This window comes from Pocillopora verrucosa, chromosome 7, assembly GCF_036669915.1.
Source record: "Pocillopora verrucosa isolate sample1 chromosome 7, ASM3666991v2, whole genome shotgun sequence".
NCBI classification, from domain to species: Eukaryota; Metazoa; Cnidaria; class Anthozoa; order Scleractinia; family Pocilloporidae; genus Pocillopora; species Pocillopora verrucosa.
The window spans coordinates 12,090,610-12,118,344 of NC_089318.1; the positions used below are offsets into that span (position 1 = coordinate 12,090,610).

Consider the following 27,735-nt stretch of genomic DNA (forward strand, 5'->3'; position numbering starts at 1 on the left):
TGCTTGCTCCAATGATTTTCGAACGTTGTGGATCTTCAGCGGATGCTGAGCTTGTCAGAAGCTCTTGGTCAAACAAAGAACCTTTGTTGCTTTCAGCGAGGATATTTTTCTTTTCTTGGAGGAATGGTGCTCTTACTTTCTTCTTTGGGCCCCTTTTTTGTTTATCTTAGCCCAAGGACTTTTTTCTGCTTTTGATTTTTCCATGAACGCAACGTGAACTGCGCTTCTATGTGAGAATTTTGTAACTACGCGATGTAATCAAAATACGCAAATAACTTGAAATTGCCGCGAAAGTTACTCCCAAGGGACTCGCTCAGTTACGAGAATATGACACCTTCCTGATTGAATTAACTTTTATCTGAAAATACGTTTTTCTAAATAAGTGAGACGCTTTTTGAGATTTTTCTTTTTGCAGATGTTATGTAAAATGTCTGACTTCAATTTAGTTAAAGAAAAAAAAAACGGTTTTTCGGCCTCTGAAGGTGGGAAGTAACCTTAACAGCATTACTAGCAATGAATCTAGTCAACTTAGTCGCTATCACAGAGTCGTGGCTGCATAGTGATATCGATAGCAGCTTTTTATCAATCAGTGCTTTTGATCTCTTTGGCAAAGATCGAGTAGCTGGCTGAGGTGGCAGAATTTGGGTTTATTTGAACAACATAATACCTTGTAGACAGCGATTGGACTTGGAACAGCCGAAATTTGAACGCTTGTGGCTCACTTTGCACCCCAAATGCCAGCCTAGACCTTTATCTGGCATAGCTATTTGTGTTTTTTATCACCCTCCAGGTCAATCTGCCGAAAGTCACAAAAAACTGAATGACTATTTAATTAATACTACTGATCGTCTGCATAACAAACATCCTGATCATGGTCTGGTTCTTCTCTCTGTAGTGACCTAGTTTCCCATCACAGTTTAAAGCAAGTTCAACAACCTACTAGAAACTCTGCTATCTTAGATCTTGTAGCAACAAACATTCATAACTTGTATAGCAGCCCAACTATTCAGGCCCCACTAGGTTTGAGTGATCATACCATCGTATTTTGGCAACCCAGTCTAGTGCACAGGCAGTCCCCACTGGTTAATCCCCCCTAAGTGCCTGGTGTGCCACTACCCTCAATCTGGAACCGATGCCTTTGTGAAGCTGGGTTACCACACATGAATGGTTCACCTATCTTGGCCCCAGTCTATCCACTGATAATCTAGCCTCCTCGCTTACTACTCAGTTGATAGATGCCATTAATTGAATCCTCCATGTAAAGACCATCAAACTGCATGGATAACACCTGAACTCAAGCTTATTATCAAAGACCTACAGAAAGCATTTCACAATGGCAACATCCCACTCTGGAATCCCTCGAAATACAAAGTCCAACAAGAAATAGCAAGGAGGAAAAGGTCTTTCTAAAAGAACAAAGTACAATACCTAAAGAAAGATGACTGGTGGAACATTTATCAATCAAATGTCTGGCAGACCTGCAAAGCCTTCCTTTTTTTTCACTGGAACACAATAGCAAAACCATGTGCCAACAAGAACTTGTTAATAGTTTAAATAGGTTCTATGTTTCAGTTAATGCAGACACCCCACCACTGAACAGTAATATACCACCAGCTTTCCTTCCTGCTGAGGCGGGGGTCCTATCTGTGTAGCCCCACGAAGTTTGCAAGAAGCTGCCTGCCATCAAACCTTCCATGGCCCATGGTCCAGACAATGTACCATGTCACATTGTTAAAGAGTTCACATACCAACTGCCTGAACCTATCACCACCATCTTTAACACATCACTTCGATCTGGTATTGTACTAGTAGTCTGGAAAGAATCTAATATAATACCCATCCCAAAAATACAGCCACCTATTGATGAGAGTGACTTCAGACCTACCTTGTGGACTTTCTGTCTGTCCAAAGTTCTTGAGGATTTTGTAGTCAAATGGTTAATTGATGATGTCAAGGACAAAATTGACCCAGAGCAGTTTGGATGTCTGAAAGGAACCTCAACAATGTATTGTTTACTTGACATGATTCACACCTGGCTTACGTACCTCAACTCATGTGGAAGACATCTCTGCCTTTGCTTTCTTGATTTCTCTAAAGCTTTTGATCACATTGGGTACAATGAACTATTAGAGAAGCTTCTTGACTTAGGTGTCTCTACATATTCAATACTGTGAATTATTAGCTTTCTGACTAACCAACAACAATGTGTTAAGTTAGCTGGCTTGACCTCTGTCTGGCTCCCAATAACAGCTGGCATTCCCCAGGGAACAAACCTGGACCAATATTGTTGCTGATGATTAACAACTTGAATATCCCTGATCCCGAATCCAGCACTTGGAAGTACGTAGATGATATATCCCAGTCTAAAGGACTTGTTAGGAACAGCAACTTGAACATCCAAACCAGCCTCAATACTGTTGCCTATTAGAGCTCCAGCAACTGGATGAAACTTAACACTAAAAAGTGCAAAGAAATGCAGCTTTATTTCCTAAACGAACCCATAGATCTTGGACGCTTTTTTGAGCCACATTGTATTGACCAGCAGTTGCCTGTGGCATCATATCATCAAAGTTTAGCGGGAGTTTCAATGTCTCCTTCGCTTTGGCGCTTTGTACTTTCGTTTACTATTTTAAAATTTACAAGGAGCTTATTTTCTAACAACCGTCTAGTAACATTTACATCCTAGTTTAATATGGTAAACTGCTGTGTTCCTGGATGTGTTAACTATTCCACCAAAATTAACGGCAGTTGTTACTAACTCAGCGGCAGCAAGCATGGCTTGAATGCACAAGAAAGACCAATATGCCTCCACTTGAGAACTTCTATGTTTGTCGCAAGCACTTTTCAGCAGAAAGTTTTGAAGTCGACTTACGTGCGCAGATCACTGGAGTACAAAACAAATGGAGATTGAAGGAGGATGCTGTACCATCAGAGTTCTACTTTTGTCAGCCAGCAAAGAGGCCAACGCTGTTTAGTGAAAATATTCTTTGATGTTGTAGCCATGAAGAAGTTAGTGTCATTTTTTTCTCGTTTTTCTTTGTGAATAGTTTTTTCAATCATTCAGTATAAAGTCAAGCAACCATGGCTATGCAATTTACCACTACTACAATACTACTGTCTTCAGCTATCTTGTATAATTATTATGGGAAGCTAGCCTGCCTAGTATTTTAGAACATGTAAAAATTCACTTATTCCTAAGGTATAGAGGTAAAAATAATTTGTATTGTAAAACGGGGTATGAAATGTGCTCCTTCAATGTTATTGTTTCTGCTGATAGAAATGAAAGAGAAATAAACATGCTCATTAATGGACTGTATTTCTATGTATTTGTTTTAACAAATTATTAATCCAAAGTATGGCACTTACACACTTATGGATGATGGCACTGGTAAAGTGGTGGCATTCAGTGTCATCTAGGTTTCTGTGATCACTTCCTCTAATACCATGGAGGACGAAGGTTTCAAGGATAGCATGGAAAGCCAAGAGGGCAATAGCATTGAAATCAACTGTATAGCCACTGACAGACATGTGTCCATTATTAGCTTCATGAATGAATAATGTCAACAAATAAATCACCAATATGATGTCTGGCACCTTTCCAAGTGGGTGGTGAAAAAATTAACTGGCAAGGCACAGCAAAAGGGATTATGAGGAATTGATGCCACAGATACAATTGATTCCTAAGACCTGACGATTGCCACATGTGTGCCTATTTTGTGACAAAATAGGGTAGATAAACTCCCTTACAATTGGTAAAGTTTTGTAAATACATTCTTTCTTTTTTATCAGAATACATAAATATACATCTTCTAAAGAATAAACCTCTTAAAGTAACATAATTTTGTGCTGAAAATTTGTAAATACCATACAATTAAGTTTATTTGTTTTTAACCGATATAAAATTCTAAAATATCGTAAAAATAGAATATCACATTTTGTGCTTCAATCTAAGAATATTTGCAAGAATATTTCCAGCCAAAAATCAGCAGAAAAATAGAAATTTTCGGCCTTGTCCGGAAAAACAATATTCTCATTTAAAAAGGGGTAAGCTTATAAGGAGAAAAACAGTGCCACAGAAAGTCTGAAATTGGAGAGGGTGGTATCATTTTGAAAAGCTGTGTTTACATAATTTTATTCTCCTTCAAGTTCTGTTTCCAAACACAGCATTGCATAAAAATAAATCACAACGGTATGCATTCTAGATGATTTCATTTATTAAATCAAGTGATAATTTAAAGCAGTCTTAACCTTGCTCGAGCAACTCAAATAACAGGGCAGATGGCCCAACAAACTCTAAATTGAACATTCACACACAAAGGAGATGCCACATAAACTTTAATGAGAACTCTTGTGTCAGCTAGAAACATACATGACTCCATTACCTGCTGGTCTGAATTTTGCAAGTGTGGGTTTTGCTCTTCCTCTTCGATTTCCACATCCTTGTATTCTCCCGAGAAGCTTTGAGCACTTTGAGCTTCATCAGATGGAACAGTTTCGACCTGTTGTTCGAATTGATACGGCTGTATCCCGTACCTTCCCACTGTATTTTCTTCAAAATCACTGGAAGCCGAGCAAGATTCGGGAGATGGAGAAGACATAATGTGGCACTGGATTGATGCTACTGTTAAACTGCTTTAAAGTACACAGCTAGAAGAACGTGCTTGGGAGCGTGCTGTCCAGTGAAGCTTCAACATTCTGACGTCATTCAACCATCCGCTGACCAGTTTGTGAACATTCAATCATCGTCCAAGAGGGTGGATTTCTAATCCAATTTTAAGCTCTCTTCAACATAGCAATTCTAAAGTCTCTCACACAATTTTACCTAAAAGTACAAGAAATCACTAGGAAAATATTAGAACTTTCATGTGAAAAAAGCCCATTTTTGCACCAGAGTTCCCCTTTAAAACTCTCGGAAAGATCTCAAGAGGAGGACCTCTTAGTAAACATCTCCCAATAATGAGGAAGCGTATGCATCACTATCAAACGAGAAGTGCTAACAAATATACATTGACTAGATGCAGGACTGAAAGATTACACCCTAGTTTTTTCCAAGTACCAGTTTTGCTTTCAACAATCCATAGATTGTTAGACCATATACCTACATATATATTAACTTTTATTTGTAATTTGTATAGGTAATTACATGGGCTGAGTAAAACAAAGGATTAATATCACATGTATTCTCAGAAGTTGCTGAAATTCCCGTCGTTGCTTTGTGACCTGGGCAATTTCAGCAACTTCTTAATACACAAGTGATATTAATCCTTAATTTTATAAGGACCCATTGTGATTACTTGTTAATGAAAAAGAGGGAAAAATACTCAATTTCTGAATGCGCCCTTGAGCAATTAGTCACAGGAAGCCATTTAATGTGGACAAATAATCAATCACCACAACTGTGTGAATGTGCTTAATGAAATTTTATTTTTGCACAAACACATCAGGCTATTGAAAAATTTAGGCCTGCTAACAAACTTTCAACTTTGAAAATATAATGTTAGTGCTTTTTCAAACAAAGTTAAAGCATTCAAAATGCTTTCAGATCACTCAGAATCTGATTCTGTGATGAAGATCCGCTTGTATCCTTGCCTTACATCACTTGTGCTCTTCTGAACGGCATCATTCCTGGTGATGTTCAAGGTGACACTGCTGTGACTAAAATTGTAAACATGGCTGGGAGCACACAAAGATGCAGTGGAATTTGCAGTGTAAAGTTGACTTAAGGTGCTTCTTGAAGAAACAGGACCAGTGTTGTCAATGGCTCATGAAATGATCTGCTGCTCTGGTTTGTCTCCTGAGTCATAATCGTCAAGCCCTTGTGGAGATGCGTGGCCTGTGATATTCTTTATTTTGCACTTTAGAATACCAGAACTTTTCAGCTTCTTGACCATGGTTTTTCACTCACTTTGGTATGTCAAATTCCTCTTGGGACACAGATCCTTCAGTGGTGAATTCACTTTCATGTTTTTCATGATTGTGTTTATGGTATTCTTTTTCACTGGGGTTTCCTTGCACCAAAAACTTGAAACTGGCTTGTCGATAACAGTGAGGTAAAATGGACCACTTTCCTTCATTTCACTGAGCCACTTCTCCAGATAGCATTTGAACAACATGATGGAGCACCTTTCCTCATTCCCTGAGGCAAACATTTTGTGGTGACTAGTCTGGATTTCATGCTAAGTCCTCCCTATCTCATCTTAGTTGGACCTTTGGCAAATGTACATACATACTTAGTTTATTTAGTAATGCAGGTCAGTTTAATCAATTTCAGTTAGCACCCAGGTTATCCTAAACAGGGCCATAGCCAATGCCAAAGACCAGGCCTCTTAAATATTGTTAATGATGATACCGTTTTATGTTGAAGAGTCAGCAGACCCTGACAGGATTCGAAGACATGACCTCCCACTTACTGGTCAGATGCTCAAACCGACTACATGTAAGTGTCAGAGACTCTTGGTGAGCTAGGCCATTATAGACCATTTTACATATCTTCACTGAGCTGCAAAATTTACTATCTATTTACTATAGGGTAAAGTCCATGGACTGGGGGTCAATGTTAAGTCCATCATGAGCTTGCTTGTGGTTGTAATAGGTCAGATCAGGAGAGAAGGCTCCAAAACCTGAGTGATTGTATGAAAGCTACAACCTTGGACAAAACCAGTTGAGACAAATGGATATCACACATTTTTTGCATATGTAATGACCTACCAGCAGGTAAAGAATATTCATTCCCCCCTCCCCCCTGTTCAATGTTGTTTCATGGGGTTTGCAATTCATCCAACTTTGTTTTGACAACATACCAACATTGAAACATTGAACTGGGGGGAGCAGGTGGAAAAGAATAGTTTTGGTATCCTAAAAAAGTGGTGATTTGGTAAAATGTCACAACATTTTTGTCCAAGATTGTAGAGCAACTAAAAAAATTCCGATTCTCACTCTCCGTCAAGAATTTTGAACATAATGAATATCATGAATATCATTTGAATATCATGTTCCTTCTTCAGTTTTCTTTTTCATTTATTATCAAATTACCATTGTATGTAATTAATTCTTAATGGGCTAGCCTGCCTCGACTAGTATTGGCTAACTGTGGGCCAGTCCAAATCTGATTGTAATTATCTTAAATAATTATTATAATGAACGTAATATTTGAAAATTCTTTCAAATTACACTCGGCTGAATTCCAATGCAATTTAGTGTCAATGCCTAATTGGACTCGCATTCATATGATTGTAGCCTATTCCAATTCAGTGAAAAAAATTGAACCAATGAAATAATAAAACTTGAGCAAGGGGCTACAAATTCATCTTCATAACCAGGAGATTTCTGTCAGCTGCTGGCTTCTACTGAAAACCCTTTTGTTGTTTCTTCATTTCTACCAACTAATGGAATTAAATCTACGCCTAATGTTACATGCAGTGTTACAAAAAAACTTACTATCAGCAAATTTTGCAAATAGATTCCAAGCCGCTTTCCCTGCTTCAGATACATTGTCTTTCTCCTTGCCAATAAATTTAGCACCAATGCCAGGGGTGCCATACCCCTGGATTGTGTCCCCCCTGGCATGTTTATGTGAATATATGATAGAATCATCCCATCCGTGTTTAACATGAAGAATATTGGCCTGCAAAAAAATAAATAAATAAAAAAAAATTAATTAATGGAAAAAAGTTTAAAATATAAATGTATAGTCAAAATGAGAGCTTGGGCAAAATATTTACAAACATTATTTACTAAATGATACCCTCATTGATTGACAATACATCCAATGTCTTTAGGGTACTTTTACAGTCAAAATGCCTGAAGCATTAAATATTCGAATAGATGCAACGGTTGGATGAAAAAAATATTCAACTGACTTTTTTTAAAATTTGAAGACAAGAATCGAAGTGGCTCTGGAATAAGGAACGCATAAGTCATTTTTTAGGCGGAACACTTCAGGTGTTTGACTGTAATGTCATTTGTAATTACCTAGAGTTCTGAAACAATTAAAGAAGGATCAAAGTACTTTAACTATAAAGACATAACAATAAAGACATTTATTGTTGTTAGTTATAATTGTGGCAATGAATGTTCTTTTTTAATTTACACACATACATACAAGCATGCGTGGCATGCATGCTTACATGCATACTTTATTCTCCCCACAAGAGCTTTTCAGAATAAAGAATAAACAATTATTGAAAATTATCTCTTGCAATGATAACAGTAAGCAAACTTGTCAAAAATATGTTTTAATTAATTTTTAATAGAATCACTTGACTAGATATCGACATATATTTAACGGTTATCCTGCGAAATTGTGCAGAATATTGCCAGATACTTAGGCAACGAGGCCGCAGACCGAGTTGGTTAAAATCAGGTGATACTCCGCAAGATTGAGCAGGATAATTGTTTTATTATTCAACAAATTGTCAACAAAACGCATTTTACACTTAGAAAAAGTGTGGTTAGACAGGAAATTGTAAGATTTCGGACGAAACTTGACGAACCTACATGTATCACAGGATATCTGTTATGTACGGATGACAGAAATCGAGCAAGCACTGGCCATTTATGGGCATCACGTGAATTTGTTGAATAATAAATATATATCTAGTCTGTAGCATGCCATTACTACTTCCTCTACATGGGATGTAAGTGCTTTACAGGTTCATGTCATTTTTCCTAATAGTTCGTGTTACACATTAAAACGTGGCTAGGATTGAATGCTGAGGTGCATAAGTTACTCTTTATGAATTCTTAATATGGGTTAAAATAGATTTCAGGTCAAAATGATTTGAAACTAGTTTACAGTAATCCTGAAACATTGAAAATACAGTTCTAAAGGCCTATTTACACGGTACAACTTTGTCGCATGCGACAAGCTTACGACAGGTCTACAACATGACTTAGGACAATTTACACACCCACAACATTTTCACCTACGACATGCCAAAATCGCGTGCAATTCCACTCGTTTCGGCCGCGGTCATTGTTTCAATAATTTGCAAGAGAAGGAAAAGAACCTCTTCCTCGCTCCACAGTGATATCATATTCTCTGTTTCCTCATCTGAGAATGTATTTTTCGCTTTGGAAGCAGTCTTCGACTTTCTGGAGGCGACTTCCTCCGCCATTTTGACGCAAGAAAATTTCACCTTCCTCCCCTACTCAGTAGAAATTTTTCACAAAATACGTCATTTTCTATCAATTTCGGCTACGATTGTCGCAGCGTTTTAAAACAGGTTTTAAAATCCTACGACATTTTTCGTGACGTGCATGACAGTTGTAAGCAAGTGGTAGGTTTGATTTACACGATACAATTCATGTTGTAGGCCTGTTGTAAGCTTGTTGCATGCGACAAAGTCGTACCGTGTAAATTGGAGACCATTTTGACCTGAAATCCATTTCAAACTACTTTCACTACATAATTTTTAAACAAATGAATGGCGCGGTGCAAGACTAACGTACCTGGCCTAAATGCTTGAATTAGCGCCCTGGGTGCTTATTTAATTTTCTTAGGAGAGAGTCAGGGGCACTAATTCGAAGGGGGTGCTTATTTCGTTTACCAATTTTTGGCCTCAAAATGACACTATCCTTATTTCTAGTAACCCAAACTGTACCAAATAAAAATTAAAAATACGTTATAGAAAATTCTGAATCTTGAAACGTTCTCAAGCTGTTTTCGAGTTGCTGTCAAAAGAAGCTGGGATTTGGGAGCAAAGTTTTCCTACAGCTCCCGTGGATATTTCTATTGAGGAAATGAGGAGCAAACCCGTTCGACTTTAAAGAACAGTAATTTTGATCTATTACGAATGTCACATTCATTAAAAGTACCGTACATGTCTCGTATATTGTCCCAATTTTCTCTCAGGGGAGGGAGGGGGCGCTTATTTGAAGGGGGATGCTTATTCCAAATTTTAAGCCATAGGAGGGGCACTAATTCGAAGCGGGGCGCTTATTTGAAGCTGGGTGCTAATTCGAGCATTTACGATATGTGACTGATTCTCACTATGATTTCAAGAAAAGAGTGAAGGGAAATATATTTCATAATGTTTTCACAGCAGTGGAGATAAGAACACAAGAGCCAGGGTCCAAGACCCAGACTCTGTTTTTTTTCTTTTTTCAGGTAAACTTCTTTTTATGATTCCTGTTTCATTTTCTCGAAAACAAACTGCAAACAAGCATATTAAAGGCACTTAAGAGGAAAATTTTTTCCTAGCCAAAATAGACACTTGCATTAGTCTAGCTTGCACCACGCCATTCAAATATTCATCATTACCTATATTAATAATGTACTCAAGTTAGCGATAAAATTAAAAACATTGTTTATACGGAATTTTACTTGCCCTTTTTGCCCTTTTCTCAAGGAGCTCTCTTTGGCGTGTTGGGTTGGTCTGTCCCATACTGTTTATTTTTTTCCCAGTCAAATGATTTTTCTGGAAACTCGGCTCTACAGCCCTCCATCTTGCATCTCTTACTGGCAGAAGGGCTGGGTTGGTTGCAACTTTTACATATCTACGATAGTTCAACCAAAATGCATCACTGAACAAGCAATCAATCAAGCAATAAACCAACAAGTCCACACAGTTTATAAGTTACATTGATAACGGTAATGATATCTAAATTTAGGACAAGGATATAGACACACACACACACACACACAAGCAACTGTTCAGTTGGGAATTTATGTTGGAGCAAGAAACATGAATATTTGACAATAAAAAGAATATAGTCAGGGTTGATCACATAAAAAAATTAAAAATGAAAATGAATATTCACATTTCAATAATTTTATAATTGTATATGGCTAGTTGATACACTTTTAAGTGAACAAAGTTAAGCAAATAAAAATTGTTTTCTTTATTCTCATTATAACAATAACAATAACAATGATAATGATAATAAAAACAATAATAATAATAGTAATAATAATAATAATTGTAATAGTAATAACAAAATAATGTACCTTATATGGTCAAATAATATTATACCTTCCTTCCTCTCTTCTTAGGTAATATGCCTACTTGCCCCTGGCTTAGACTTGCTGGGTTAGAATCTGAAGAATAATATAAATTCGTATTTTGAACGAGTTCCTTGAGCTTCTTGAAGCTACATGTTTAAATAAAGTATTGTATGGTATTGTATTGTATTGTATTGTATAAATTAAGATCAATGAATCAGACTGTTTAATTCTGTTATAAAAAAAAAATCTGCACAAAAGGGCTTTCCAGTCTTATATCATTATGATATTTACAACGAAATATTTTTCATTCACTCACATGTCCAATTCTTATAAACTGGGGGTCACCCAATTTATAATTTGCTCTAAGTTATCCCTGGCTGGAATGCTTCTCTTGGACATTATTACATGATATTACAATGACTTTGTAACATTTTAAGGAAGAAACTTTTGCCCATCTTTAAATGAGTGAACCAATTCCAAATAATTCAATTTCAATTCTATTTCGACACCAGTCCTACTCACTAGTGAGTCACGTGAGATATGTGCGAGTAGCCCGAGCGATCAGTTGCGCGCGTAATTCCAGAGCGGTCGGTCGTGTATTTTTTCCAGTGCTTGATCTAATACTTTCCACTGAGGCGGAGGACGAACTCTTAACCGTTAAAACGGACCCTAAGGAAAAGACTCCAACTGATGTCCACCCGGATCCCATGTTTAAACGGCGTAAACACTGTTCCAGAGACGAAATGAGTGCCTCCGATGGTTCAGAGCACGATGGAGAAGACTCTGATGCAGACTTGCAGGCCCTTTGTGGCACTGAAGCCGACGGAATTTCCAAGGATAAACCACGTGCTCCACTTGAGCAAAACGATGGCAGCAATGACCCATTGTTGTCAGAAATCGCAGAGGATTTTCTCAATGCAGACGACTCAGGTCCGGCTATTGAGAAACAACTGGCGGACTTTATCAACAACCTGTGGTCTAAGAAATTGCCAGACTTGAAACTAAAGGATAAGTCGGCGAAGTATTTACGCCCGGCGAACTGTGAGACTCTCACAACACCGCGGGTTAATCCTGAAATCTGGGATAAACTGAGCCACTCAGTGAAACAGCAGGACCTCGGGTCCAACTCAATCCAGAAAACGATTGCCACAGCTGGTGCTGCAATGTGCAAATCCATTGGGATGCTGCTAGAAATGAAGAATTCGAAGCAGCCGAAGTCAGACTCTGACATTCAGAAACTTGTCAAAGTCAACACCGATGCGGTTGCTCTCCTAGAGCACGCACATATCGACCTGTCCCACCGTCGCAGGGGGTCGCTCAAACCGCATCTGAACAAAGATTATGCTGGTCTGTGTGCTTCCCATGTTCCTGTAACAGCTCAGCTGTTTGGAAACGACCTGCAAACCCAGCTGAATAATATACGAGCATCCAACAGAGTAAGCTCCACAGCAGTTGGGAATCGCCACAAAAATTCGAAGGGACACCCTTCCCGAAACTACCAAAAATTTGATTGGCGAAGCAAGCCTTTTTTAGCCAAAGGCCGTCAGTGGAACTCGAAGCCACTTCAAAAACCCTTCTTCCGACAACAGGACCAAGGGAAGAAGCAGCAATGATTTCCGCTGACACACTTGATAATTTACAGGTAAATAATCTTGTCTTGTTTGAGTGAAACATATGAAACATATCTTTGCGAATAAGGTGCAAAGCTTCAGGGGTGGCCAACTGACACATTTCCTTGGTAAATGGAAAGAACTAACTTCCGACTCGGAAGTCCTTAACTGTGTTAGGGGTCAGTACATTGAATTTTCCACACAGCCCACAAAAAACTTGGTTTCCAAAAGGAAAACATTCAACATCAGTGACTCACTAGTTATTGAAGCTGAAATTAAAAAATTGCTTGACAAAGGTGTCATTGTACCCACTCAACATGAAAGTGGAGAATATATTTCGCCTATTTTTGTGACAAATAAAAAAGATGGATCATCTCGAATGATCTTAAATTTGAAAAGCTTTAACCAGCATATTGAATACCAACATTTTAAAATGGACTCGGTCTGGACAGCAATTAGGCTCATGACCCCAAATTGTTACATGGCGTCAATCGATTTAAAAGATGCTTACTATTCGGTCCCTATTGCAAAGCCACACCAGAAGTACCTCAAATTTGAGTGGAACAACATGTTATTTCAGTTTACATGTTTTCCCAATGGGTTGGCCTTTTGCCCTAGGAAATTTACCAAGCTAATGAAACCAGTCTTTGCCACCCTTCGACAGCTTGGCCACTTATCGTCAGGTTACATAGATGACTCCTGGTTGATGGGGACAGTCTGGGATGATTGTGCAAAAAATGTGGTTGACACGGTAAAATTATTAGACCGTTTGGGATTTGTGGTACACCCTGAGAAGTCGGTGTTCATCCCAACTCAAAAACTGGTATTTCTGGGTTTTACTCTAGACTCAGTTAACATGCAAGTCTACCTTACACCTGATAAGGCTGATAAGCTAAAACAGGCAGCTACTGTTATGTTGCACTGTAAAAAGCCTACTATTAGGGATGTAGCCAAGGTCCTTGGGCTTATAGTATCTAGCTTTCCTGGCGTTGCCTATGGACCCCTTCACTACCGCTTTTTAGAACGAGATAAAACTATAGCTCTTAATGCTAGCAAATGGAACTTTGATGCCACAATGTGCATATCCAGCCAAGCAGGTGAAGAGCTTAAGTGGTGGATTGAATCAATCGAGACTGCATCCAACCCGATAAATCGAGGAGAAGTAGATATTACCATTACTTCTGATGCCTCAAAACAGGGGTGGGGTGCAGCAACCAGTGATTCTTCAACTGGGGGACTTTGGACTGTTGAAGAGGCTAAGGAGCACATCAATTTTCTCGAAATGTTAGCTGTATTCTTTGCCTTAAAATCATTCAGTACTTTGACTCATGGCAAACATGTTAAGGTCGTGGTCGATAATACTACCACTGAATCAACTATTAACCAGATGGGTACAAGCCACTCCCCTAAGCTAAACAAGCTAACTAAAGACATATGGGATTGGTGCATTAAGCACGATATATGGCTGACTATGGCTCGTATACCAGGGTGTGAAAATGTAAAGGCAGACAAAGAGTAGCGTACATTTAGGAGGTGTACTGAATGGTGCTTAAAGAAAACTCTCTTTGCAAGGGCTTGTACCAAGCTCAATGTTACCCCTAACATCGACCTATTTGCGTCTAGGATCAATTGCCAGATCACGCCCTATGTCTCTTATAGAGCAGACCCAGAAGCTTTTGCCATCAATGCTTTTCACATGTCTTGGCAACACTACTTATTTTATGCTTTTCCACCATTTAGCCTGATAACAAGAGTTCTTCAAAAGATTCAAGAGGAGAAGGCAACAGGGCTTCTACTTGTTCCAAAATGGCCAACTCAACCGTGGTGGCCCAAGTTAATGCAGATGTTAATACAACCACCAGTACAGCTTCCAAAGGACAGAGACACTCTGTTCCTACCCAGCAGCCCACAGGAACCTCATCCACTTCACAAGAAACTGTGCCTGATTCTGTGTCACTTGTCCAGAGATACCTCAACGGCAAAGGCCTTTCGACAACAGCTACCACAGTCATGGAACACTCCTGGCGGTCAGGCACTAGAAAGCAATATGCTACTTACCTTGAGAAATGGAGACGCTACTGTAGTACAAGGAGCATTGATCCCATTTGTCCCCCTGTAGAGGAGGGAATCAATTTTCTTGCTGAACTCTATGACTCTGGCATAGGATACAGTGCTATTAACACTGCGAGGAGTGCCATCTCATCTATTGTTACATTGGCTAACAATATGTCGTTTGGTACCCACCCCATGGTGTGTCGTTTCCTCAAAGGCGTGTTTGAATTGAAACCTTCCCTCCCTAAATACAAGAACATTTGGGATGTCAACACTGTCCTGGCTTACTTGTCAAACCTTCACCCACCTCTGGGCTTAACTTTGAAGGATCTCACCTTCAAAACGACAATGCTTTTAGCTTTGTTATCAGGGCAGAGGTGTCAGACACTGCATTTGCTTTCTGTTAGCAATATGGTATTGAAGGACGATAGCTGTGTATTCATCATCAACAAACTTTTGAAGACCTCTCGGCCAGGAAAGCATGTGTCAGACTTAACATTCACAGCCTACTCACCAGACAACCGTCTGTGCCCTATCGTCTGCTTATCTGAATATGTCAAAAGGACAAATCACCTTAGGAAAGGGAGTGACCAGCTGCTAGTGAGTTTCCAAAAGCCTCACAAGCCAGTTTCAACTGACACGATTTCTCGAAGGCTAAAAACGGTTCTTGAAAAGTCAGGAATAGATACCTCAGTCTTTAAGGGACATAGCACCAGGGCAGCTTCTGCATCTGCAACTGCAAAGTGTAAGGTTCCATTGTCTACAATCATGGATAACGCAGGCTGGTCGAATGCGACAACCTTTGGGAGATTCTACAGGAAACCCATCGTCACATCAAGTAAAGCTTATGGACAACTCCTATTGGAGAACCTCCACACATAGGATTGTTACAAGACATTTGTTACTGTTAACCAGTACTCATTACCACATGTTTGTTGTGTTTATTTAGTTGCTGCCTATTATAGGCAGACTCCCTATGACAATGAATCTGGGAACTTGGCAGCTTACTGTTTACTGCCTTCCTTCCTGAAGTGCACGCTGTGCACCATAGACTGACAAGCCATATTGCAGTAGTTGTTTTGTACACATAGTTTTGGTAAATAAACCTGTTTGTGTTTATTTCTTTGCTCATAATTGCACTGCTTTAAAGTCTCACGTGACTCACTAGTGAGTAGGACTGGTGTCGAAATAGAATTTATAAGTTAAACGAGACTTACCTGTAAGTTGAAGTTTGACTGTAATTCTATGAGATACCAGTCACGAACTAGGGAGTCACGTGCCCTACCCCTTCACTTAGTGACTATGTAGCACATTCATCTTATTACTTCCCACCCATTATTGTTTGCAATCATTCGCCTTTAAAGACTGATCGCTCGGGCTACTCGCACATATCGCACGTGACTCCCTAGTTCGTGACTGGTATCTCATAGAATTACAGTCAAACTTCAACTTACAGGTAAGTCTCGTTTAACTTATAAATTCTATCCAATGGGGAAAGGTGCAATGAGGTTATCCCTATGTGAAGCACCAACTCAAGGAACAAGGCCAGCTCACAACACTGGAAACTCTGTGCCCTACTTTTAGGGCAAGTGTGTGGGTTCTATATAATGCTAAAGATGCAAGAGATGGGGCCTATGGTTTATTATCCTTATCACGAAGGCTTGAATGTCTTAATCATTCACAGATATCATTGAAAATTAAGGCAGCACTGCATTCTCCTCAGTGATTTTAAGACCATTAGTGTTGGTGTGGTCTGGGCTCAAACCCCAGACCTCAAACATGGAAATCTCCAACTGAGCTAACCAGGCAGTGGTTATCCTACTAACAAGATTAATAAGGCACATACAACAACTATTAGAGTTAAGCACATTCTGGTTCTGCTATTTTTACTTTCAAAAAAAATTTATTTTCAAAACGTGAACCTCTTTCATATGTGAGGCAGGACGTGGCATTAATTTTGTGGTTTAGCTGCCAAACTTAACCTTGTATAGGTTCAAAATATTATTTAAAGACCCAGGTTTGACCAGTATACATTGTGCGTGTTGGGTCGTTGGCAGTAATTTTATTGATGTTGGTAATTCAGGGTTAAAATCTGTTTACATCGGAATTGTTATTGGTCTCATATTGTTTATTTTTTAATCGTCACTTCAAGTAGTTAATTTAGTTGGCAACACTTGTTTAGTTTTCTCATAATTTTTTCCACCTATCATCTGATGTAAACCAAAGAAAATGACAGATGAGCGAATAGCATAAAGGTCAATACTGGGTCTTTAAATCTACTGGGTTATTATATGGTCTTATATCAGTATTTTTTTAATATATCTTTAGCTGAAACCTTTTATAACTGGTGCATAGAAAATAATGTATGCATACTTCAAAAACAAAGAGAAAACAAAGAGGATTTAATCCTCATATTTTACAAAAAAACTTAAAACAAAAATTATAATAAAATGTCACTTAAAAAGTATTAAGTCTGTGTTAGAGCCTAGGCAGGTGCTTAACTCTGTGCGCTTTTGTAGCATTAAATGACTCCCACCTAGATGGGATGCTTGTCCACAACAGGGCTATATATCCCCATCATGATCAGTTAATTCACTGGACCTACATGTATATATACACTGGGGTGGAGTGGGTAAAGTACCTTGCCCGAGACCACAATATAATGACCCATGTCAGGCCTCAAACCGGGAACAATTCATAAGGAGTTCAGCAAGTTATAAACCTTATGGAAATGGCATTTTTACATTGCATCACCTTAAAGACATGTAAAGAAATAACATGAGACTATTTAACCAATTTAAAGCACTATTGCATAATAAACCTTTAACTTGGGTTTTCAAATTAACTTTGTGGAAGTGATTGGATCCTACTGTCCAGGACTGTCTAGCTGATCTAGCTGATCCTTTAATCGCTTGGATAAAACACCCAGCCTTCACGGATTTACTGGTGATTTGGCATGATCCTATGGTGACTAAAAATTTGTCCTGAAGGAAAAGGAATAAGCCTATGTAAGCTTAACTCACAGAAATACATGGAAGGTATAACTACACTTATGATTAATAAAATTGCCAAAATAGACATCTTTACAAATATTCGAGTAGATGTGACAAGTGAGAAGTTTTAGACATATAAGCTGCACGGAATACTGATTTTTAAAAACGAATTTTAATTTTAAATTCATTTTAATTTTAATTTTAAAGCTAAAAATTCAAATCTATTTGGTACACCGCGCTGCTATAAAGCAGAAGGAGAAGGCAACAGGGTATCAAACCACATGCGAAGAATATATTACAGGGTATGCTATCGCTGAAAACTAGAATGTTACAAGTACAGAAATACTGAGTCAGAGACAGAAGTCTTCTTACCTGTATGTTCCTCACTCATGGTTGAATGGATTTAAATAAAAAGAACCACAGAACAAGCGAACCCGGGAAAACCCAGCTCACCTCACTCCCAGCACCACGAGAAAACCAATGATCACATCCGCGTTCCATTTGGCTAGCAGCTTATTTGGCACATTATATTATCAATTATGGTTAATTCAAGACGTTTTGACAATTACCTCTATGCGTTATTTCTAGGGGGATACTGTGTTTCTTGAGATGAATGATAAACCATCCACAGTGGTGGTTGGAAAATTAGAAGCTAATTTCTAGCCCACTGTTGCAAAAAAGGAATTCATGGTGGATGATTATTTATGATCATCATAAACTAAGACATCCTTGTTGTCCCTGACTGGGCCAATTCTCTTGCTGCTTTTTCCCCTTCTTGTTAGTTGGCTCATAATCTTCCAAAAGTCCCTTGATCCTTAGTGGCGGTGCTCAGCATATTTGCCCAATACTCAGCCTCAGCACTTCTGAGAGCTTTGTTTACCTTGTTACAAATTTGTTTCCGTCATCGTTGTGCTGTGAAGTGAAATCATCAACTTTCATTTGGTGGTGTTCTTGTCACTCTTGTAGGCCAAAGTGCTGAGTAGGCAGCCACCACATAGTGTTATGTAGAGCTCATGGAGTGCCTCCTCCAAGCTGGCCATTCTACCACAGGACTTCTTCCTCTTCTTTTGTCAAACTTCTGGATTGGTTGGATCACTTTCCTTTGCCTTGCTCTCACAGTTTCCTGGCCTTCCCTTCCAGGAAGTTGCTAGGAAGTTTCTTTGATTCACCTACTTTTTGAAAACGTTCTTCTAGTACTCTGTGCTTTTCTTTGTGTTTCATTTTCACTCATTTAATTCTTTGATATATTCCTTGTCAACTATCTCGAAACGTGACGCCAATGTTACAGAAAATTTTTTGGCAACAACTACTTGATAGCATAAGCTGTTAGGCAACCTGAGGACCAATTGTGAGCAATAATTTTACCCTCTTCACAAGCAAAATTAAGAAAAAAAACCCTCCTCAGTGACCAATCAGCATTCAGTAATTTTGCCCATAATTTTTATAATTTAAAATCTACTGTAACCCAGTCCCTAATTGATTAACAATATGTAATTCTTATAGTTGTACATTTGTAAAAACATTGTAATTCAGATTAACTGTGATATGGTGTGTGGTGGTTTCTATGGCATTCGCTGTTACTGGGCTTTACACAGGTATTCGACTCGTTTGACTACGTAAATGCTCGCTTTATTTGCTCCATATCTCTCCATATGAATATGCAACTAAATTAACTTGTTCAATGGTGAAAACTACAATAAAAGGCAAACAAAGGCCCGAACTAACAAATCCAAATATGAACAGCGGTCTAAACATGGTGGAATTAAACTTCTTTTATTATCGTTATTATGATTATTATTATAAATTAGTTTTGCTCTTACATGGTTGGATGCATGGATCAAGCCACCTCAGATGTTTAAATAGTTCTGAACTCTTCTGTTCAGCTTCCTTGACTTATTGACTTCTCTTTCCACTAACCTTTGGGCTTTGACCCTTTTATTATCTGGGTTATAATGGTTTCTTAGATTTTTTGAATAGATACCTTCCTTCTGTGCCAACAATTACAGAACAATTCTATCTTTAATGTGTCAGTATAGCCCCTTACATGTATTTGAGAAGCAGTAGGAGACCTACTTGCAGCTTTCCCACAATCAAGCTGTCTTGAAATTACAGTCACCCCTCTTTCATTTCTATGTTCTATCATTGTCTTGCACTATATTTATTCATTTTTCCTTTCATATAATTGTTTCTTGTTTTTTACTTTTTACTGTGCCTTCAGCCAGAGGAATTGCAGTGCTATATGCGTAACTAGATTAACCCCGAGACAATAAAGACAAAAATCATAATAATCATATATGATTATTAAAAATTTAATGGAGTTTGTCCTTATGAAAAAGTCTGAAGGATAAGTAGGATTTTTTTAGTTATAGTTCAGCTAAAGCTGATTTAAATTTATCTAGATAGCTTGTTGCATGTTCCCATTCAATTCGCCAATTTTAATTTAAAAACACATTACTTTATCGATATCTGTTCAATACAAGCGTTAAAATTGAAAAGCTTTAAGTGTAACCTCGTGGTAGTCAAAACTGTTTTATAATTTTAAATCAGTAGCTAGTAATTACAAACTTGCTGCTCAGTTGATTTGCTTATGTGAATGTTCTTTTGATCGACATAAGGTTAATGTGACAGTCTACCAAGCCATACCACCTGATTGCTTCCCCAACACAACTTAAATGTAAGAAATGCAATAACATTAATACTTGAAATGTATCTTAACCTTCTCTGTGTCTGGAAATATGTTGATATCACTTCATGATTAACTGCCATTGTTTGATATTTACATTCACTTCTTACTACACAGTGTTACCTGAGGGTGATGAAAGTAACCATACACAAATTCATCATTGCAGATAGCTTTAACTTCAGCCAGTTTAATAGTTCTTCAATGTCACTGTGTTGATGTTGTGCAAGTAAGGTGGCTTTTGGTAAGTGGAGAGGGTTATCCATTAGGATAATTTTGTTATTTGCTTCATATAGAAATGTAATCGTTAACTATTAACCTTGAACGGTTTGTTTACGCCAACATCAAGGGGCTGCAGGATGCTTGTCATACCTCCTGGAATAATTGCGACAATACTTATCCCTTTGATAAGGTTTCCCTTTTAAACACAACATATGAAGGAAGCTTTGAACCATTGCCAAGGCAAGCAAGCATCACAGTAAAGCGATCCTTTTCATGACCAGTCATTACAATTGAAACCATTTTCGTGCCTTTCGAATTGACTGTTGTGTTCGACAGCATGTCAAATGTTAGGGGAGTCTGATCTGCATATCCAATCAATGAAAGATTGTATTGGTGTCTTCTACGTCCGCAATGATAAATGATTGGAATTTCTGAAGTTTGTGTTAAAAGTTTTCCGGCAGCTTCTGAGCAATGGACGTTCTTTGACCAATTGAGAGGTTGTTTCGGTTCATGAAGCGATGGCACCTTCTTGTTAAGTGATTGGGAACTGTCTAATGAAGATGACAAGTTTGCTGTTGGCATTTATGAGACCAATTCAACTGGAAATAAACTCATGGGACACCTGCCGGCAGAGTTCAGCCGTATTGCTTGTTATTTTATTAAGAACAGTGGAGAGATCTCTTGCCAAGTGACTGGAAAGAGGGTTCACTCACAAGGTCCTCAAGGAGGAATGGCTATTCCATACAAATTACAGTGGACGGCTTTAAATAAGAAACATGCTTGGAAGCTGGACAAACTTATTACAGCCAAGAGAAGCAAAATTCTAGGAAGATATGGACTAATTTAACATAAGCTTGTACAATGCATTGAATGAAATTGTGAATGACTGAGGAAGTTTGTTGATTATTGGGTTGGGAGACTTTGCATATTAATGAGCTCTGAACTCTTGTACCTGCATGTAGGTGGCTTTTTGTAAAAAAAGGTGTGGCCTATATGCGGGTAAATACAGTATACTAAAAGCAGAACAGAAGAAGGCCTTTCTGAGGTATGTCCTCTTTCTTGAGATGTTCAGTGTGGAACACTTGATTGTGGTGTAATTAACTCAGTTCCAGATTTCCAGTCATCATTGAAGCGAACTCCTCAGTTGATTATGCTTTAATTACAACGATGAAACAGTTCTACAGGCTGAACACAGTATAAATACGCTGAATGACAAGAACAATAAAGCTAAACACAATAAAGAATAACAAACTTACGATAATAAGTACAATCAGATTAATCTGTCCATGCGAAACGAGTTAAAGTGTTTTTAAAACAACATGGCCGACTCTCCACTCGTCACCAGTCCTACTGAGCCATCGGTATATGGCCAGCGGTTGGCCAGCGGTAGTCCCTTCAATCATATTCCCTTGTTATGGGACTTGTAAAAGTCTGAATACCAAGAAGGATGTATTGCTGGTTGGCTTTTGGGCTGTTCATGACTATTGTGGTTGTGTGCAATGTTGCTACATATATCATGCTCTATAATACCTTTGTTGAAGTAGTCATCTAACTCATTTACTTTTGTTAGGAGAGGATCATTGCTCTCTCAACTGGATGGGCAACTGCTATGGCAGGGAGACTTGATGCCATATAGATCACCAAACTGGCGTTATCAATTGGTTGAGTAGGCACATTCATAAAATGAAAATCAGCAATGGGATGGATAACAAGTTTTTTTTGTTCTGAAAAACGAAATTAATATCAATTTCATTGATTGCTTATGTTTTTTCAAAATTGTTTATGTTTATTGTTCATTGTATTTGTTCTCCTTTATCCTGCAGGCTGTTAGCACAGTTTTGTTCACAACTTCCTCGTGGTTTTTTTGCCTGCTGCTGTTTAAACATGTCATTCATACATAGTCCACGACAAAGCCCAAGACTCTCCCTGCAGTCTGTGCTGACCTGGTTAACCCATGAATATCAAGGAACACTCCCACTTATTTTTGGAGATGTGATGTTTGGTGGGGTCTGAGGGAAATTGCATAGTATTCCTGTGATGATACTCAGAACAAAGGTTGTTTTGTACCAGTGACTGCTGATAATGTCAGAATAAAGCTGAGAAGGAAATTTTGTAAAATTTTTAAAATATAAAGATTCTTTTTTCTTCAAATGGCAAAACTTTAGGCAGGTAAATTGTAATTTGAAGTAAAAGCTAAAGTAAGGGAACATGTGAGGTCGTGCAACTAGTCTTTGCTGCTGTAAATGTGAATGCCTCTTACTGGTGGCATGTCAATCTGCACTCACTCTTGCACTGATGAGGATGTAAAAGAGATGTGTTGCTTGAGTCTGAGAAAATGCCTGCATATCATCGAATCTGTGTACAGACTGATCCCCACTCTCATGGTGCCTGTACAAGGCTAACTGAAACTTTTCCACCAGCTCTGCAAGATTTATATAGAAAATGCAGTAATCATGTATGTTGCGTTCCCGAACTGAGTCCTTGTTTGCTTAAGTATCGATTCAGAGTTCGCCGTGATCAACCACACAATTTCTGATTCTTGATTATTGGTTTATTAGATGAATTGAAGTATGCGGTGAGAACTAGGGGAAATTAAAGAGACGCGCGTTACGCAACGAATAACTAAACGAGAAAGAATAGATGGACAAACTAAATGATGAGGAAAAGCAACAACAAAAATGGAAAAAACTTACGTCATAATCCTTATAATCCTTCTAGGGGGAGTAGGACTGTACAATATCTCCGATGGCGATCGAATATCTCAACAATATCTCCACGAACTGAATATATGAGTGTTTGCGTTCTCTCCTCTAAAAATAGTACGATCGGGTTACATTTGCGAAATACTAAAGAACCTACTAATAATCATTAACTTAACACGTGCGTAACGCAAGGCTTCTTATCCGTCACAATGTATTAGACCAGACTCTGTAAGTCATATAGAAATCTTTTCAATAATGAACAAGTGTTTACTTGTAAAATATGAGCACAGTGCAGAACCTTCATGAATACTATATTGTTACTTGATTGATGTTTTCTTGGAGATGTTTGACCTTGCAGATGCAATCACAGCATAACTATGATTATCAGCAATATGGTGGATTGGTTACCTTTCTTAGACTACCTCCAGGCATAAGTAAGGTATGCACAATGATTGGTGTTGAGAAATTTGGTGGACCTCACTCTCTCTGTTGAGTGATTGAACTGTGGTAGAACAGTTAGTTTTGGAGCATACATTTAACTCCTATAGCTCTATAGCATTGACCATCTGTTGAGGCTGTTTGGCACTCCAAGTGAAATTTTGTGCGGTATTCCATCTCCATCATGCATGAATATTTCTGTTTAAGTAATTGATATTCTAATGCAAATAAGGTGAAAATATGTCATCATTTATTTTATTGCTTATTATGTAAATGGGGGAAGTATGTAAACCTATATACAGCAAGAGGTGATTGCCTTTGAACATAACTATCTAATGTTTTTCTCCTGACTGGCTCTTGATAAGTGGTCTTTGAAAATAAATAAATGTTTAGTTGGCGTTTGTCCAACAACTTGTGCACCATCGCATCCCTGGTTGACAGCAAGCCTTACTTTTTCCAGCCTTGTCAAATAGTTCGTACAGACTCTTGGGAATAGGTGTATCACTCAGAGTGGAAGAATGTGGAGCTAGCAGGCACAATCAGATGTTGCTCCTTTTTCATAACTGCAGACAATGATATTCACTCATTTCTCTGTTTTATACCGCCACTTGAGCCATGTCAGTGTTTAGGACAATTATTATTCATCTTCAAGAAGAGCTATGGTGTGGTTTTTGGTCGACTTTCTAGCAAAGGATGCGTTATTGTTCACGCTTGATTTACAGTCTTGCTTTATTTACAGTCTTCATTGCTCAACTTGTGACTCCAATGACAACATTTTACCCAAAAGCTAAGACAAAAGCACAATGTGGCTTCATATCACAATTGTTTTATTTTTCTTTAATAGTTGAAGATCATAGATTATGGTTCACCCATTCATTCATAATTGTTGGCAAAAAAAAATTTTTTATAGGGGTTACTGTAAACATAAAGATTTTAAATAAATTCTATGCAATTGAAATGTTTGTGTAATTTTTTTTTAAATTTTACTGCTCTGGAAATGCACTAGATGTGAAACCCTAGAACTTAACAATTCCAAAGGAAGTTTTGTGGAAAATTTATGGGTCTGATGTGAACATGCTTAAGAGGTCTCAGTCTCTGTTGATGTTCTCTGGCCATGTCAAGGTACTATTCACAACTTGGAGCAGGGGAATTTTGGACATAACTTGAATTAAGCATGCTTCAAAACCCAATCGAAACTGTTAGAGTGAAAACATGACCCATTAGGTATTTAATTATTAGTATTACACTGTGTCAAATAGCGTGCCTGATTGATTTTATTTAATATTTTTAGAAGTCTTTCTGCTCAAGTTGCCTCCATTTCCAGTCTTTCCACATTTCATAATGATGCTGTTCTGTGATGCTTGGTGAGACCGATCCATCACTATCAACTTGCTCTAAGATAGTTGCTACATCTATCAACTCTTCTGTGGTCTCCTTGGTCCAAAATTCCAAGGTTCTATCCCACTTGTGATGAAAGAATCTTTATCTCGACTTCCCCTTCCTCACCCACCTCCAGTAATCAAAATCTACCATTTCTTCTGTTGTCATCACTGCATGGTAACATCCTTTTGGAACATTTATCCCTTTCTCCATCCTTAGTTTGAAAAGATATTGCTTAGTGATGGCGTTAAAGCCTTGGAATACCTTCCTTCTTTCGAATAGAGCATCTCTAGGGTTGGAATCTGTGAAGAAAATCAGTCTCCATTAGGAAAGAAACTCTAATGACACTCAGCTCAAGAAAGATTGTCCTCACCAAATAGGCATTAAAATGCACATTTGGCCTACTTTCATCAGGTTGGTTGGACTTCTTTGCTAATGAATACCACAAACCTAGTTTTGGTATGTTAATGATAATATGCTATAAATTAACTCAAGGGACAATGAAAACAACTCCCTATGTTAACCCAACAAACAAATTTAGCAATCAGAGAAGGAACATCAATCATCAGATGTATTTGTAACAATTTAACTTAAAATTTATTTCAGACATAAGGCAATATAAAACATTAAAATAGGTCCGCAATGCGTACTTTTGTGGGATTTCATTGACAAAGTAGTTGCAAGGGGCTTTTGAACGGAAGCAAAACTATCACTCGCCATGAGTCAGCGATACTTCAGGGGTGAAATTAGGCCTGGAATCTGTAGTGTGGATAGTAATTTTTGTGCGGGAATTATTTAAGCAAATACAGACTCACAGGAGGGATCTGGGGTATTAACTTATACCTTTATCAAGCGATATGCATTTTCCTCCCTCCCTGGAAGCTTTTTGGCGTGTTAGTGAACATTTGGTCATCATTTTCAACAGATAAATTACCTCTTAGTGGCTTAGGTTATTTATTTGCTTATTAATTTATACGGCAATACTGGAAATACTTGGAGCAGTAAATATTTTCGTAACATTCATTGAAAAAATTTTAAAAGTTTCTGCTACTACTTTTTAACTCGTGGATACACGATAGCGTAGAAACGAGTTGTAATGGGCACTTTGGGATATGCAAATTAGTGTGGACTCTTCGTAATTAGTCGGCTTCGAACTCGAGATCTATCCTTCCGAAGAAGTCCCAAGTCCTGGCGCCAATGTGATTGTATTGATCGTTGCGATATTTATTGTCTTTACACGCCTGTTTCGACATTTGCTATATTGAAATGGACTTCGAATGTTTCAGATGAGTGCTATGATCAACTTGAAAACCAAATTTGAAGGGTCTTCGAATCGTCCATGCGCTAAACATAACAAGGACCAGCGAGAATCACGAAGAGTTTGTGAGTGACAGAGAAAGCTGTTGACATGGAAATTCCCAAGGAAACGTGTACCCATGACATTAAAAAAAATGTTAATTTGCGGCATTATTTCTTTCTACGCCAATTTGGGGCTTTTCGTTGTAATCGTTTCGCTTTTTTGTTCTTTTATGCAAACGTGACTGTTTTGATGGTAAGAATGAAAGATGATTGCTTTCTACAAGTCGTTGCCGAGCACGTGACTATAATCTGGCCGGTGTTGTTTTGATCACTTGACGATCTTTTTCGCTGAAAACACACGATGACTTCCTATTTCAAGGAATGCTTTTCCAATTAATTTCTATCACATCCGTGTAAGAAAATACAGGTATATGCGTGTTCTGAAAAACAAAAGGGAAATTCAAAACTACAAGAAATTGCGAGTAATCGGCCTCTTCTGCTACACGTGGGTTTTTTTGGTGTAACATGCGTGTTTCCCATAAGTTACGAGCACTTTACTATTTACGCACGTGGGAATGCTGCAATCATGGTATAGGCAGTGCAAGACAGAATGGTTATTGTCAACCCGGAGTGATTATGTGCGATATTTTGCTTGATCACTCTTTGTAGTAAAGACATCTTATGTAATTACAGAGAAAGCGAATGTGAAGAACAACATCAACGAAAAGAAAGGTTGCCAAATCAGTGAAACGGCTTTTGCGATAGCATAAAACAGGTATTCACTAATACAGGGTTTGAGCCAGGCCGCGCCATTGCGCCAATGCCGCAATAAAATTTAAAATGTCCCGTCCAAAAATGATTAAGGGGTCAATTTGTCCCCTAAAAAAGCCAACGAATTTTACTGAAGTATTTGTGCCCAAAAAAAAAATTGCTAGAGTTGAAATTCAACATAAATTCAACTATAAACGGCACAATTTTTCAATAAACAATTTGGTTTTAGCCGCAGAATTAATACGCTAACAGCAATTTTTGTGAAAGATAAGAGAAGCAAGATTTAGATGTTTGTTTTGTCTCATTTTGACAACATCGGAAACTGACCAATCAGAAGCAGTCATTCCCACGGCTTGTGTAAACATTGCAACACGGTCTGACAGAAATCGGCTGAGTAAAGCGTTGTTTTTTTAAACTACAAAATTGTGATTCAAAATAAAAGACTTTTAGACATATCCTGACTCTTCTTCTCCCAAAACCACTTTAGTAGTGTTTCATCCAATTCTGGATACTTTGACAAAATGTTCAAAATTGCGGCTTTTTCCCCGAAATTGTTGTGAGAGAGGCTTCAGTGCCCAAAACAGGATTAAAAATGCATTGAGAAGCAGACTAAAAGCCAACAGGTTAGATGTACTTATGACTA

At 38.2% G+C, this 27,735-nt stretch overlaps 1 protein-coding gene and 1 pseudogene across 1 annotated transcript; both read left to right on the forward strand.

Moving 5' to 3' along the window:
• Nucleotides 1-11,701: 11,701 nt before the first annotated feature.
• On the forward strand, nucleotides 11,702-12,815 carry LOC131775794 (uncharacterized; annotated as a pseudogene).
• A 221-nt stretch (nucleotides 12,816-13,036) lies between these two features.
• LOC131775795 (uncharacterized) lies at nucleotides 13,037-14,074 on the forward strand. The gene has a single exon (XM_059091920.2). The coding sequence runs from the start codon at nucleotides 13,037-13,039 to the stop codon at nucleotides 14,072-14,074; it is 1,038 nt and encodes a 345-aa protein (XP_058947903.2).
• The last annotated feature ends 13,661 nt before the right edge of the window (nucleotides 14,075-27,735 follow it).